The following is a 15805-nucleotide window of genomic DNA, read 5'->3' as shown; positions in this document are numbered from 1 at the left end:
ATTTTTGAAACTGGACAATGTTTGGTCTGACTTCCTAACAGTCCCAACCAAACCAGCAGTCAGTCACACACAGAGCCTCTATAACGGGCTCACAGTGCAGCCTGCCTGCCTGGCTGGCCTAATTGCCACCAGGTGTGTAAACTTTTGTCATTCACTCGGGTTAGACCCTGTTAAGATGTAAGATGCCCAAGAGACTAATATGTAGTGGAGCTGAGGTACACTGTCTTTTTTCAACTGAGGAATTTGTACTGCATATACACACACACACACACACACACACACACACACACACACAGGAGGTAAAACACAAGCTCATGTGGGGCTTTTAGCACAATTTGCGCCTTGCTTTACTCCTTAAGCCTATAATGCATGAGCTCCTTTCTATGCAGATTTTCACTGAAGCCTCTGAATCTTGATGCTCATCTGAAGCTTCACCAGAGGTGGAAGAAGTCAGACTTTTTAGTAAAAGCTCTAATAGTGTAGAAATAGTCTACTCAGTTACAAGTAAAAGTCCTGCATTCATAATCTTACTTATAAAAGTATAAAAGTATTAGCATCAAAATGAAAAATAAAGTAAGAGTAGGACTCATTATGCAGAATGGCCCATTTCAGAATAATATATATTATGGATTTGGTCAACCGTAAAATAATTTCTGTAATATTGTCATTAATACTGCATTTATGCTGTACATTAAAGAAATATTCTTATTCATTTATTATTATACCATTCTGGCATTTATATTTAACACACATAATAGATCCCACTTCTCAGCATTTTGTATTTACTTATTTGTTATATATTGCATTGCGTCTTAATGCAATTATTTGTACATATTTCATATACTCTCATTTTATTATTTTTCAATTTTAGTACTATATTTCTTTATATATTGTGTTTATATATACAATATTTCTGATTCTGGATTATAATTATTGATGCATTAATGTGTTCATCACTTTAATGTTGCAGCTGGTAAAGGTGGAGCTTTACCAAGTTTTACTGAGCTACACACAGGGCCCACAGAGGTTGCTCTCCATGTTTAGGCTGTAGATATCCTACCCTGCTTTATACAATGAAACTCAGTTGTATTTAGTTTTTGGGGATTTTTGTTTATAACTAGCCTTTATCATGCTAGTTGATTTTTTTCCTCAGAGTTTGGATTTTATTTAAAGAGTTTGTACCCCATACACCCATATCTATACGCGTGCAAGCTTGTCGTTGCAGATCATCAGTCTATCAGTGCAAAATCTCAGATACTCAAATCGGTAAAGTTTCTCATCTCCCTATTTTAGCCTATTTATTGCTGCCTTCATGTCCCCCTTGAAATTCCATATCCAAATGAATGAATCCTGTAAAAAAAGCCCTATTGCCATGAATGTAGTCTAAATTCAGGATGTATTAGTAAAGTGTCTATCTGGTACTGGCATGATGTTTTTTACCTTCATGTTTTGTCGAAGCAATACATCTACCTGAATAAATTAAATAGCCTAACCTTATGGGGGAAATCACACAGCCAATCAAAATAAATGAATTACAAAGCTGTAGTCTGTCTGCTTTAATTGTTTGTTTGTTTTTTTCAGTCCGTAGTTGTAACATTCTTATTTTGGCTTCTTTGGCAATATTCCTTTCATGATGTTCAACGCAAATAAATCTTCTTGAATTGAACCATAAAGAAAACAAAACAAGTCGTTCCTCTTTCTGAATTCCTACAGTCTTCATCAGCACCTGAGTGCAGCGTCACGCCTCCTTCACTACAGCGGTTGTCATGGCGACGTGTTGCACTCAGAGATCATAAAGGTTGAAGTTTGTGTGACAGTTTCAGCTCTTTACTTTATATTATACTATATATTATACTATATATATATATCCTGCACATTACATACTTTTTTTTAGTTAGTTAAAGGAGTTAGCTGCTGCTATGGTAACTATAGTTCAGGTAAAGTAACAACAAGTTAGTCTGATTAACTGACACATGATGTAACTTCTGGATTATATATTATATGCTGTATATTTTATATATACTGACCTCTTCAAGAAGACTTTATAGTCCAGACTCTTCATATCCGGACCGACAGGAGCTGAGGTGAGCACACAACTGTAATGTGTTGTTTTAATATTAAATCATTAATATTAATACTGAAAGCCTAACTGTCAGAGAAATTGCAGGTATTAGCCTATATATATTTATTGTTTTTTATTAAACCTATGGTCTGCATTTCCACAATGAGCTAGCTAACTAATGTTAGTTTTATATTATAGTTATATATTAATCTTGTCTCTAGGTGGAGGCTTCAGATAAACCCAGTGGTTTTTTTTGCCTCTTCCTGCACTGTATATTTTTAAGTTATTTAATTTCTTTTTAAATGTTTTGTAGTCTTAAATTGTGCAAAATAAAATAAATAAATAAAATAAATAAAATAAATAAAATAAATAAAATAAATAAAATAAATAAAATAAATAAAATAAATAAAATAAATAATACAGAGGTGGGCAGAGTACTAGAATATTGGATTCAAGTAAAAGAACAATTACTTTAAATACATTTGACTGAGATAAAAGTGAAAGTGTAAAAATGTACTAAAGTAAAAGTAAAAAAATAGTTGGTTTTACATTTAAAAAGGGGGGGGGGGGTGATGATAAATGATACTAAGTCTACTATAAAATTAAATAACTTTAGACAAAAAAATTAATTGCATTAGAATGCCAACAAGCCCAACATGAGCAACATGACCTCTTCTGTTCAAAGCAACAGATCCTGAGTTAAAGTCTCATTTTGACCTCACTATGAAACTGAATCTCTTATTTTTTTGCCCATCAATTTTCCTATTGATAATGCTGTAATGACGGTATTTTAATTTAATTGAGGCGCTAAGCTAATTGATAGATACATTATTCCAATGTCATATATTAGGGCCCTTATACCTGTAGGTCTAATGTTATTTTGTAAAATAAATAAGGGTTTTCAACCCCCTTAATCCATGCAGAGAAATATGGCCTACATTATAATCCATTCATTTATTGATTATTTTACACCAGTCTAGGATAAACCCATTCCTCCCTCAGTATCAGAATCCCTTTATAATTATGATTAATTCCCACCAGACCTCCTAGTAAACCAATCCCAACATTAATAACTAAAACTGATCATTATTGACACATACTGTACCTCAGACTAATGTATAAATGTATAAGGAAAAGAGTCATTCAAATCTACTTAATTTATTAATTGGTGGCTGATTTAAAAAATAAATAAAAAATACTCAAAAAATACAAAAACAACGTACAGCTAACGTACAACTTTAGGTACAGCTATCATCAGCTAAATTAAATATAAAAACTGCTGTTAAAGTCTCATTTTCATTCAGCTCACTATAGAAGTGAATCCCCTTTTTTTCCAATTAAACTTCCATTATTTTAGTTATTGATAACGCTGGAAGAGGATATTTATTTATTTATTTATTTAAATTTGAGGTGCTAAGCTAATTGATAGATGGATTATTCCAATGTCATATATTAGGGCAGTTATACAATGAAGGAGTATCTGTAGGTCTAGTGTTATTTTGTAAAAAATTTAAGGGCTTTTAAACCCATTAAAACCCTCATAATCCATAGCATACTATATTATAATCCATTCATTTATTGATTAATTTACATCAGTCAAGGTAAACCCATTAAAATATCATTAATTCCCACCAGAAAATGTTCCAGACCTCCTAGTAAACCTATCCCAACATCTCAAATAAAACTGATCATTATTGACACATATGTCAAACTGCGTTTACACTAATGTGTAAATGGATAAGGAAATAGAGGTGTGGATTAAAAATCAACTTAATTTGTTAATTAATGGCTTTTGGAAAATAATGTTGTTAAGATATTTAATTTTCATCTTTTTTTTTTTAAATAAATTGACAAATGAATGTATCTCTAGCTCTCAGGTGTTTTCAGGGGTAAATTAAGGATTAATTAAAAGTATTTTAAAGGTCCCATATCGTGCTCATTGTCAGGTTCATACTTGTATTTTGTGTTTCTACTAGAACATGTTTACATGCTGTAATGTTAAAAAAACAACTTTATTTTCCTCATCCTGTCTGCCTGAATATACCTGTATTATAACTATATCTGTCTGCCGTTTTAGTGCATTTCAACGGAATTGCGTTGCTAGGCAACAGCTTGGTACCATGTTTACTTCCTGTCAGCTGATGTTATTCACATACACTGCAACAGGAAATAAACTGGGACACATTTAGAATGTATATGTTTAAAACCATGTAATGATCTATATATATTGTATATTTGTGACATCACAAATGGACAGAAATCCTAACGGCTTGTTTCAAACCCACAATTTCTGAATATGGGCTGTGTGTATTTCTCCGTATATTGAGCATTTTGATACTTTAACAGTATTTATAAAGCACTTAAACCTGCTTTATAATATTAAAGACATGAAAATCTCACTTTTTACAAATATGGGACCTTTAAGAGATTGTTGTTTCATAGTGTCTACATATATGAAGTACAAACATTTGTTTGGAAGGTGAGAATTATGTTAATTATTAGTTCTAACCTTTATAGACTAGATATGAAATGTGAGCAGAAAAATCCCCCTGCTGTCCTTTTTCATTCACTTTTTACTATGTTTTTTATGTGAAATGTCCCTGTGGAGTCAGACCCTCATGGACAACACATCGGAGACGGATCTTTGTAATTCACAGTCAGACTGTGGTGAAGGAGAAGATACTGATGGAGGACAGGAAGACGTCCTCGTCCCTGAGACTGACCTGTCGTCCACGGAGCATGGTTTGGAAAACAGGTCAGATTCTACCACGGATATCACAACGTGCACAGATGACGGCTCCTATTACGTCACATGGACGGTTTACATGGCCATGGCTGTCCCAAGAGGTAAGTTTGTGCTGAAATCACGACTATAATGTACGATTCATTTCATCCTTGATCTCATTCATAAACATTTTATCCCTTTTTTAGGGGAAGAAGTTGGTGGCTTCAACTTATTCAAAGCTCCGAAAAAGGCGGAGAAAACAAAAAAAGGTTCATCTGCTGTTTTGGTGAAAGCCCACAAAGCTCAGAGCTGCTATCATGTTGAATACAAGTTGTTACCAGACGATACGGAGACAGTCAAAGTGGACCTAGTTGTGTTTGGGCCGGTAGCAAAGATGTACAAAGAAGGCCAGTTCAAGGTAACCGTGACCTGCTGCATGTGTGTGTCCCCTTCATGAACAATTCACGAGCGTCCTGAATGAACAACAATAAAGCAGCTAGGTTGTCTAGAGTTACAGTTGATGACCCATCACATGAGGATATTAGGGTTGATGATTTCTACACTCTAAGAAAAAAATCCGTAGAAAAACAGATAATGTTCCTGGCAGAAACTTACCAGGACGTTTTCCGTTAAGTTTACGGCAATTTCTGTCGATTTACAGGATGTCCTCTGTACCGTTCACGTACGCTTCTGTTAATCCTAAAACGGAAAATTTCTGTAGATTTGCAGTATATTGTCCGTACCGAGCCAAATAGCAGGCCCAACCTTTACATTCTGGAGGGGAAACAGACGCTAACGCTGCGTTTGTACGTTACCTATCGGTCTCTGCGGACCACCTGAGGCTAAACTGGGGCTAAATCTACCTGACGTCCACTGGAGTCTAAAATATAAGCTCTGGAAAAACGTAAATTACAAACTTGCATTGGTCTCAAAATGAGTCAGCAAAATATTCCTGGCGTATCTGGTAACGTTCACTGTCGACAACAACAGCTGAACTAAACAACAAAACATCTTTCCAACTAAAACGATACTGAGCTAACGTTAAGTCCTAAACATAAATCATTTTGGTTAGACATTAATTGTTGATTTTTTTACCACAGAAGTGAGAGAAAGGTTTCTCTGAACTAAACTTTGACGTGTGTGATGGTCTCTGCCACTTCTAACTTTCGCACTAGCGGAGGTTCTTTGTTCCCACAATGCAATGCGTATTTAAAAATACGGGTAAAACTCCTGTGAAAAATCAATACAGAAAATTCCTTCATATTAACACGTGTTACATTGGCCCGTATTTTTACGGACTTTTCTTAGAGTGTAGTAACGTTGGAATAGTGATGCAGAAATACATGTGTGTATTTTGAAAACAGATTGTGAGGACATGGCATGAAGGAGATCAGACGTGGGTCGGCTGGACCCAGAGTTTTGACGTCAGAGTCGATAGGGAGTTGCTGATCAGTCTACTTCCCTATAAGATGGAGCTCCAATTCTGGAACAGTAAGGACAAACTGTCCAGACAGGCCCGTAACGAAAGACTGAAAGTCTTGAGACTGACGCAGGATCAGCCTGAAGATGCAACAGACACGTGTGGTGAGCATCAATGTGCCAATATATACTGTGTTTTTCAGACTTTTTTGTCAGACATTTTTTCTATGGACATTTTTTTTTGACATCTTTCAAACTTTTTTTTCAGACATTTTTTCTATGGACTTTTTTTCCGACTTTATTTCTTCCGACATTTTTTTTTGACATCTTTCAGACTTTTTTTCTATGGTCTTTTTTTCAGACTTTTTTCAGACTTTTTTCCTATGGACTTTTTTTTGACATTTTTCAGACATTTTTTCTTTCGACATTTTTTTTCAGAATTCTTTCCGACTTTATTTTTTTTTGACATTTTTCAGACTTTTTTTGTCAGACATTTTTCAGACTTTTTTTTCTATGGACTTTTTTTTGACATCTTTAAGACTTTTTTTCTTCTGACATTTATTTTTGACATTTTTCAAACTTTTTTGTCAGACATTTTTCAGACTTTTTTTTCAGACATTTTTTCTTTCGACATTTTTTTTCATAATTTTTGTCGACTTTATTTCTTCAGAAATTTTTTTAAGCATTTTTCAGACTTTTTTTCAGAACTTTTTCAGACTTTAGTTCTTCTGACATTTTTTTTTGACATCATTCAGACTTTTTTGTCAGACATTTTTCCGACTTTTTTTCTATGGACTTTTCTTTTCAGACTTTTTTCAGACTTTATTTCTTCCGACATTTTTTTTTGACATTTTTCAGACTTTTTTTTCCAGACATTTTTTCTATGAACATTTTTTTTGACATCTTTCAGACTTTTTTGTCAGACATTTTTTCTTTGACATTTTTTTCAGAATTTTTTCAGACTTTATTTCTACCGAAATTTTTTTTGACATCTTTCAGACTTTTCTTCTGACATTTTTTTTTGACATTTTTCAGACTTTTTTTTCAGACATTTTTTCTTTCGATTTTTTTTTTCAGAAAATTTTTGTCGACTTTATTTCTTCAGAAATTTTTCAGACTTTTTTTCCAGACATTTCTCAGACTTTTTTTTCAGAACTTTTTCAGACTTTAGTTCTTCTGACATTTTTTTTTGACATCATTCAGACTTTTTTGTCAGACATTTTTTTCTATGGACTTTTCTTTTCAGACTTTTTTCAGACTTTATTTCTTCCGACATTTTTCAGACTTTTTTTCTATGGATTTTTTTTTATATCTTTCAGACTTTTTTTTTCCGACATTTTTTTTTGACATCTTTCAGACTTTTTTTTCTATGAACATTTTTTTTTACATCTTTCAGACTTTTTTGTCAGACATTTTTTCTTTCAGACATTTTTTTTCAGAATTTTTTCAGACTTTATTTTTACCAACTTTTTTTTTTTTTTTACATTTTTCAGACTTTTTTTTCAGACATTTTTTCTTTCAACATTTTTTTTCAGACTTTTTTCATACTTTATTTCTTCCGACATTTTTTTTTGACATTTTTCAGACTTTTTTTTCCAGACATTTTTCAGACTTTTTTTCTATAATCTTTTTTTTGGACATCTTTCAGACTTTCTTGTCGGACATTTTTCAGACATTTTTGTCAGACTTTATTTCTTCCAACATTTTTTATTGACATTTTACAGACTTTTTTTCTGTGGACATTTTTTTTCTATGGACTTTTTTTTCAGACTTTATTTCTTCCGACATTTTTTTTGACATTTTTCAGACGTTTTTTCAGAATTTTTTCAGACTATATTTCTGTGCTTTTATATATACATAATCATATTATGAAATTGATATCTTTTATTCTAAGGTTGCATCGAGACCATGGTAAACAAACTGAGATCCTCATGTGAGAGGAAGTCAAACACATCGAAAAAGCACAGAAGTGACTTTAATTCCGGTTCAGAGGTGGGCTCAGAAACAGGTACATCTACAATCTTTTTCCTTATTAATTATGGATTAATAATCAATGGTAAACAATGGGCCTCATGCAGCAACATTCTCCTAAATTTCTAGGGCTGTCAAAGTTAGGTTGAGGCGTGTGGCTGGTTGTTGTTTATTAGCATACTGTAGGTAACGCCCTCTAAACACTATGTAGGTGCTGATGTGTGCAAATACTCTGGCACATGCCTAAGAATTAGAGAAATGCTACCCAAAAAGGTTTTAAGAGTGGTGGAGAGCACTATATCGCTTATTGCATGAGGCCCATTGATGCTACACTGGTTTATGATTTGCACACTGGTTTCTATATCTTTGCTAGATGTCATGCTCATATACTTTTGTGTAAGCTATGATAGATATATTTTTCATAACCCTGTATTTAGACAATAACTTGGCTCCTCTCTCCAAAACAGAATTTCAAAAACCCACAATTGATGCTTTCAACCTCGAGGAAATCAAAAAGAATGGCACTGCCTCAGCTGAAATCAGTCTCATGCGTTTGTTGGCGGGTGAGTCGACCTTTTATTCAGGCTCTAAAACAGCTGAACGTTTAAAACAGAGCTGCGACCCTCGTCATCAGTTGTTTATGTCTCGTGTTTATGACCAGTTCAACCAGTGTCACTTTTGTCTTAATTCTATTATTAGAGGCCTGAAGAGTTCAACAAATATCCAGTAATTGAGTTGAAAAACACTGAAAAAAAATCTTCATATGTGCAGCAGAAATATGTTTTTTGTGGTTTTTGCTCCGTTAGTTGCCTGGCAACCCCTCAGATTTATCTTGCGGTAGAAAATGTGATGTAATTACAGTCATATGATGGCCAAAAAAATGTGGACCAATGTCATTACTGCACAAGCAAAGTTATACAACTCTTTTTTTAGGTCATAATAAACTACATTAAAGCGAGGGTTGGTAATGTTCTTCAAAAACATTTTTTTTTTGTGGCTGCCAGGTGAGACGTCGCTGACTGAACGCTTCCCAGTCTGTTCATCTGGAGTATTTGAGGTCATGTGCAACATCTCTCTGGACGGACCGTTAATGTCTGACCAGCTAAAGGCTGAACTCAACCCACTGGTCATCACAGTTTTATCAGCCACCTCGATGCCTTCGACTCCGGTCCCTTTCCACGTCCTACAGGTGCGACTTACATCTCACTTCATTTTTACTGACACTGACTACGTTTACATGCACAAAATATTCAATGTTTTTTCCCTTATTCCGAAAAAGACAGTATTCCTCCTGAGATGTTTACAGGGCTAATGAACATGAATATTCCCGTATAAATGCAGCCGATCATACTCCGATTAACAAACACAGCCTCCCTCTTTCATTTCTTCAACCACCTTCTTGAAACGGTTGGCGTTGTGATATTTGCGCAAAAACTTGTTGATATCTAAGTCTTTCATATTGTTTAAAAGTAGGTGTGTTCCTCCTCCTTTTCTTTTGGCCATGCATCTCTGCAGACTGTCAGCTAGTTGGTTTGTGTTCAACGCACAGAGATGGCCGTAAACAGGCGAGAGGCCGTGTGTCACAAACTGCCGTAAAATCCTCAATTGAGACTCATATTGTAGTAGTAGTATAGTGTGCTGTATATATACATGTCTAAAGAATGCTCCTAAAACCTGAATAATGTCAGCATATCCCACATGTCTTAATCTATCTGAAAATGCTCCATTCGGAATAAGACCTAATTCTGAATATCCAAACATAATATGCTGTTTACATGACCAGTATCAAATTTGGAATAATAGTGGAATATTTATACTTTATTACTTAAAGCTGAAGTAGGAGAGATTGGAACAAATATGATTAAAAAAAGTTATTTTGATAAAACGGTCGCTATATCGTGACAGTAGTACATGAAACAGGTAACCTGACAAAAATCATGTTCCTCTGTGTCCTCCGGTGCTCCTAGTGGCATCTGCAAGATTTCACAGACCGGAGGAAAACAAACAGTAAGAGCTGATCTGAGGTCTGCTGTCCAGCTGCCGTCTATGAGAGCCGGCTGTCAATCACTCTGAACTCCGACCAAACGGTCAAACTAGGCAGCGCTGATCAAATATGAATCAATATTCTGTTACGTTAATGTCTATTTCTCTCCTCACATGTTCTCAGAATCATCTTGTAGTGCACAGTTTAGCTGTAAAATGAGAGTCTGTTGAAGGAACGCCAAGTTCTGGTCACATGACCGGAGCACAGCCAATAAGAACGCTCTCTCAATGAAATGACCTGTGATTGGTCAAAGTCTTCCGTCACGGGCTAGATGTTGTAAAGCCTGAAAACAGAGCCATGAGGAGGAGCAGAAGTCTAGTTTTCTCTCACAACACTTGAATTACAATATGCTGAAAGGTTATTATGGAACTTTTGTCCAATGATGCCAAAAATATACTGCCTACTGAAGCTTTAAGGCACCCTTTAGCATTGGTATGAGACGCAGAGAGTTTTCCATAAACTACAATGTAAGCCAATCTGCATCAATGTAAAACGCTCAGGGAAAATGCGCCGAGAGTGTGGTGATGTAGCTTTAAGAGCAAAAAGAGTCACACTGGTCCGGCGGTAGAGGAGGTTGATGGGTCCAACAAACATTTGGCTTTCATTCAGGAGACCGCTGTTCGTGTCCCGTAGGTCACGTTACAATCAGCTGTTCGTTCATGTCCAGTGTTCACAACGTCAAGTCACATTTTCGCTGTCCAAACGAAACATAGTAGTTTTAAGCCCAACCATGTGGTTCTTTCCTAAACCTAACTATAGTGGTTTTGTTGCCGAAACCTAAGCAAGTATTTTTGTTTAATTCACAACATTAAAAAAAACATGTTTACTGCAACTGAAGAGTGACGCCGAGGGGTCTGACAAAGCGTCGGTATATGACGAGTTGGGAGTGTGCATGTTAACGTAGTCACTGTCACAATTAATACATGGCTTGTACTCTACATGTGTTGAACACATTCCCTCCTCATTCATTATTTAGTTTTTATAAGTGATAAAATTTGATTTGCAAGCTTTGACATGGTTCATTTTTTTTGTTTTCCCAGGAAAAATGTGAGCCTGTATATTGCCAGTACAAGTTCCATAACTTGAACATGCACAGAACAAACTACCACGAGCACGGCACCGACATCTACTTCGGAGATATCAACGTGATCCTGACCGGCTTGATGAGTCCTGAAGAGCTCAAAGAGTTCCTCTCCGGTCCTCCTCTTGAGATAGAGGTTCACGATCGAGACAGAAAGCTGGAAAAAACTTCAAAAACTCCATCAGTGTTTGGCTCAAACATTGACATCCTGCGTGGTGCGGCTGCGGCAGCGGCAGCAGCACCGTTGAACTCTCACGGTGTTGCGAGCCTGAGCTTCTCTGAGCTGCTGCTTGGGAAGAAAAGCCTGAAGGTGCACTTACAAATCAAATGCTGCCCTCGACCTGCGCTGCTGGACCGGAAGATGACGGATACGGCAGCGAGCAGAGAGCCGATGCCACAAGGCCGTTATTACGATGCCAATTCTCAACTCAAAGTCCAGGTTGAGATAGCTTGTCCACTCAGCATTAAGAAGGACAGCAGTGAGTCCTGCGACGGTCCGTTTGGGCGCATCGTCTACCTCTTTGACTACAACAACGTCTCTTTGATGACCAAGCTGAGGTCAGAGATCCTCAAAATCAACGTCTCAGCTTTCCATCTGGGCTCACTGGAACACGCAGAGAAAGCCCTATCAAATTACAGAACGAATTTTAAGCACGACGAGAGCAAGGATCTGGACTTTGTTACGGGATTCCACGTGCTAGATAAGAGGACAAACATCTTTGTTCTGGAGGGGCTGAAACATAAAGCAGTGAGGAGACTTTGGGAGGCTGTTCCTATGAAGTAAGCCCACGAACACCACGTTGCCCCGACAGACCTAAGCGCTAACAGTTTTCAGCTGTGCCGTCTTTTTGAATACGGTGTTTAAATTCCAGTGAGAATCCTGAAGCTTGTGTGATGTTTTGCAGGATAAGTGGCAGTGAGGCAGAGCAGGTGACCGTCCTCTACAATTCAAACCTGGCTTTCTTCAAGCGCATCTATGACTCGTTAGACGCGGGCCTGAGTCCTGTCCACTTATACGAGTCACTGGAGACCATCATGAGTCAGCCGCTGGTCTACATTAGAGGCATGGTCCCCCAGCCCTGTTTCCAAGCTCTGTTAAGGTCAGTGAGATTACACTGGCCTCAGAGGACCATACCTGTGATTCACCTGTTTTACTCCATCTACTACAAATCATGAATACTGTACTAACTAACACAGATGGAGTTTACTCAGTTATGATAATGCAGATAGTAAGTATATTTGGTGTAATATAACTACAATAGACCCTTTTACAGTTTGCAAACAATGATGACGTACGTAAGTGTGCACGCAGTCAAGCTATGCAAGGACATTAACCACCAAAGATCGCAAATGCAACCTAAACAAATTGACCTTCCAGATCCGTGTGCTATTAGTGAGTGAGTAGAAGACATTAGCAAGTGGTCCAATATTCAGTGGCCAGATATATACATGTATTTGGTGGAGAAACCTAGCGTGTAATGTCACAACAGCTCCGTTCTAGTGCATTTCAAAGGAATTGAGTTGCTAGGCAACAGCTTGGGTCCAAATTTACTTCCTGTCAGCTGATGTCATTCACATAGACTGCAACAGGGAATAAACTGGGACACATTTACAATGTTTACGTTTCAAACTGTGTAATGTTGTACAGTTGTGACATCGCAAAGTTACAGAAATCCTAACGGCTTGTTTGAAAAAGGCACGGTTTCTGAATACGGGCTGTGTGTATTTCTCTGTGGATTAAGTGTTTCGATACTTTCACAGTGTTCATTAAGCACTTAAACCTGCTTTATGATATCAAATACATGAAAATCTCACTTTTTACAATATGGGACCTTTAAAGCTTGCGAGCTTTGCGAAGTTTGGATGGTTGGGGCAAAACGCCACATCCGTTTCCAACATGTGCGTGCATATTTTTGGTGACGTTGGCTGTAAAAGGGTTATGTAACTAAAGTATACAGGATTTCTAGTTAGGCAGCTTTAACTTCAAAATACTGGTATGATTCCTCAACTCTTGCATGAAGTAATCTATTACAAGTTGACTACATGAAAGGCCATGTATGTTTTTGGATAGCATAGCATAATAGACTTCCCCATGGTAAAGTCTGAGAGGTGTTTTTATTTTGCCTATAGGTTAAGCCAGCTGTGTCAAGTAAGACAACTCAGAGACGCGGTGCAGTGCAACCTCTTCCCCTCAGCAGACATGATTCTCAGCATGAGCGAGTTATACGGCACAGACGCCGAGCAGTGGGAGCAAGAAGCCGGAGTAAACGCCGAGGTGGACACGACCACTCTGGCTGTCCGCATGAAAAGAAAAGTACCGCTCAAATCACACAATACAGAGTACATGAAATGGAAACATAACAGCCAGCAGCTGCTGCTCAAACAGTCCAAGGACTTCATTCAGGTCTGAAGGTCTAAAATCATTCTAGAGTTGAATCTGACGTATTCAACAGAGACACTCATGTGTTACATCATTTTCCAGGAGAATATTAAAAAGGCGCACGAGGAAAGTGAGCGGTCGCAGAAGCCGGAGGCTGCTGTATTGAGGATTGAACAGTCTGCAGCCGGGCCAGCTCACAACTACAGCATCCAGACCTTCAACTCGACTGAGCTCGCCAAGCAGCTGCTCCGCAAAGAGATGGCTCAGGTTAGATCAATGTACACGATATAATGTACTGTAGTGTTTTATAGATACTGTACACGGTGCATCTTAACATATCAGAGTACAGCTGGGTGTCTCAGAGTGTAGGGATTACACAGAGGTCATCATTTCATCTCTACTACTGGGTCCATACGATCTAAATTCCGAGTTATACAAATTTTAAAAAGCCAACTATTAACTAACAGCAGGGCAAGAATACTCAAAATTCGACCAAACTGCTGAAACTCTGAGAGCCGGTCAAAATAACACTGCTATGTTATAACAACACGTTCTCATCCTAACTCGTCACATAGAGCCACGCCCCTTGGTTGGAGTCACGCCCCGCCCCTTGGTTAGCGCCACGCCCCTTGGTTGGAGTCACGCCCCGCCCCTTGGTTAGCGCCACGCCCCTTGGTTGGAGTCACGCCCCGCCCCTTGGTTAGCGTCACGCCCCTTGGTTGGCGTCATGCTATTTTTGGCATTAAAACCACTATACTTAGGTTTAGGAATGAACAGCGGTCTCCTGGATGAAAGCCCTGTGTTTGTTGGACCCATCCACTTCCCCTCCCGTCCGCCCTGTGTGTCTCTTTTGCGCATTTTAGCAGAGTGTTTACTGTTGCCGCCGATGGTTTTACATTATAGTTAATCGCATTTAGTTACTAAATGCTTAAATTTACCAGCAGCTAAGGTTGCTAACAGTGAAAACAAAGGCAAAACTGCTGACAGAGCTAACAGTGTTATCCTCTGGAGGATGGGTGCTACGCTTCCGCAACGGCGCCGTGGGTCGGGACAGTGATGAAGTGAAAGTCAATTGTTCGTTCCATTGCAACATCAGCGCCCAGAAGCAGAGCTATATGCTTACGCCATTTGGACTGAAAGCAACTACCGGATGCCAGAAAAACGTCCGCCTACAAAGTGCCGTACAAAAGTAAAAAACTAAATTATTTCTATTCTATTTATCATATTCTACCAAAATGTCCTGTTTTGAACAATACAAATATTATAAATATAATAAGCGTTTTCAGTCCAAAATAGCGGCAGTGGCTGTTGTAAAAACAACCAAAAAAACGGAGTTTCATCTCTTTGCTTCTATACTTTAACCGCGGTATGAGAGCAATACAGAGCGGCGGCCAGAAGCTAGCAACATGCACAAACATGCATGTGCGGCCGGCTCAGCAATGTCAACAAAGCACAGAGAAGCTCTGATTTCAACACACACAGAGAGATAGACTTCATTCTCTGCTCAGGTAGACATTACTCCTCTATATATCTTTACTTTTGGGACACAGACAGGAAGTGTCGAGCGAAGAAGAACTTAAATGTGTTGTGTGCTTCTCTGGTGCTACCTCCAGGTGCCGGGGCGGAGGTTCACCTACAGTCAGCAGTACCACAGTGCTACCGTGGAGCACGAAGACGGGACTTGGAAAAACGACTTCGCTGCTGCCTATGCAGATTGGTTCAGGACTACGAGCAGAGGAAAGTCCAGAGTTCACCCTCGACACCCAGATGAGGCTCGTGTGGAAGAGCTGAGGAAGGTGATAATATTACCCATGCTGTTCTCTCCTGAGGTATCCAGTGATCGGGTGTGTAGAGGGTTGATAATACTACTACTGTTCACTGTGCTTCCAGCCGTGGAGAGAGAACATCCTACATGCCAACATATTGCAGCCCACACTATCAAGAGACCCATGGACCTGGAGCCAGCGCTATGAGGACTTCCAGCTCCACAGCAAACCTCCCCCTTTCTTCAGCACACCTCCTGCCACCATTCACCCGGCTGGTAGGCTGCGCGGCACCAACCAATCACCATAAGACACGTTGACCTGCTGAACACTGTTCAGTTTGTTGTATGATGGTGTATT

At 38.2% G+C, this 15805-nt stretch overlaps 1 protein-coding gene across 1 annotated transcript in view; it reads left to right on the top strand.

The window, feature by feature from the left end:
* The first annotated feature begins 2053 nt into the window (after window positions 1-2053).
* cfap92 (cilia and flagella associated protein 92 (putative)) overlaps window positions 2054-15805 on the top strand; it is a 16198-nt gene continuing 2446 nt past the window's right edge. The window contains exons 1-13 of the mRNA XM_074650053.1: window positions 2054-2084; window positions 4720-4909; window positions 4994-5205; window positions 6152-6371; window positions 8101-8214; window positions 8645-8740; window positions 9182-9366; window positions 11262-12082; window positions 12208-12402; window positions 13433-13706; window positions 13785-13949; window positions 15296-15478; window positions 15573-15723. Coding sequence (XP_074506154.1) covers window positions 4888-4909; window positions 4994-5205; window positions 6152-6371; window positions 8101-8214; window positions 8645-8740; window positions 9182-9366; window positions 11262-12082; window positions 12208-12402; window positions 13433-13706; window positions 13785-13949; window positions 15296-15478; window positions 15573-15723 — 2638 coding nt within the window. The 5' untranslated portion in view covers window positions 2054-2084; window positions 4720-4887. The remainder of the gene's footprint in view (window positions 2085-4719; window positions 4910-4993; window positions 5206-6151; window positions 6372-8100; window positions 8215-8644; window positions 8741-9181; window positions 9367-11261; window positions 12083-12207; window positions 12403-13432; window positions 13707-13784; window positions 13950-15295; window positions 15479-15572; window positions 15724-15805) is intronic.

Source organism: Sebastes fasciatus, chromosome 1 (genome assembly GCF_043250625.1).
Source record: "Sebastes fasciatus isolate fSebFas1 chromosome 1, fSebFas1.pri, whole genome shotgun sequence".
Classification (NCBI taxonomy): Eukaryota; Metazoa; Chordata; class Actinopteri; order Perciformes; family Sebastidae; genus Sebastes; species Sebastes fasciatus.
The sequence above is the reverse complement of the archived record's forward strand: the minus strand, read 5'-3'. Positions and strand labels throughout refer to the sequence as shown.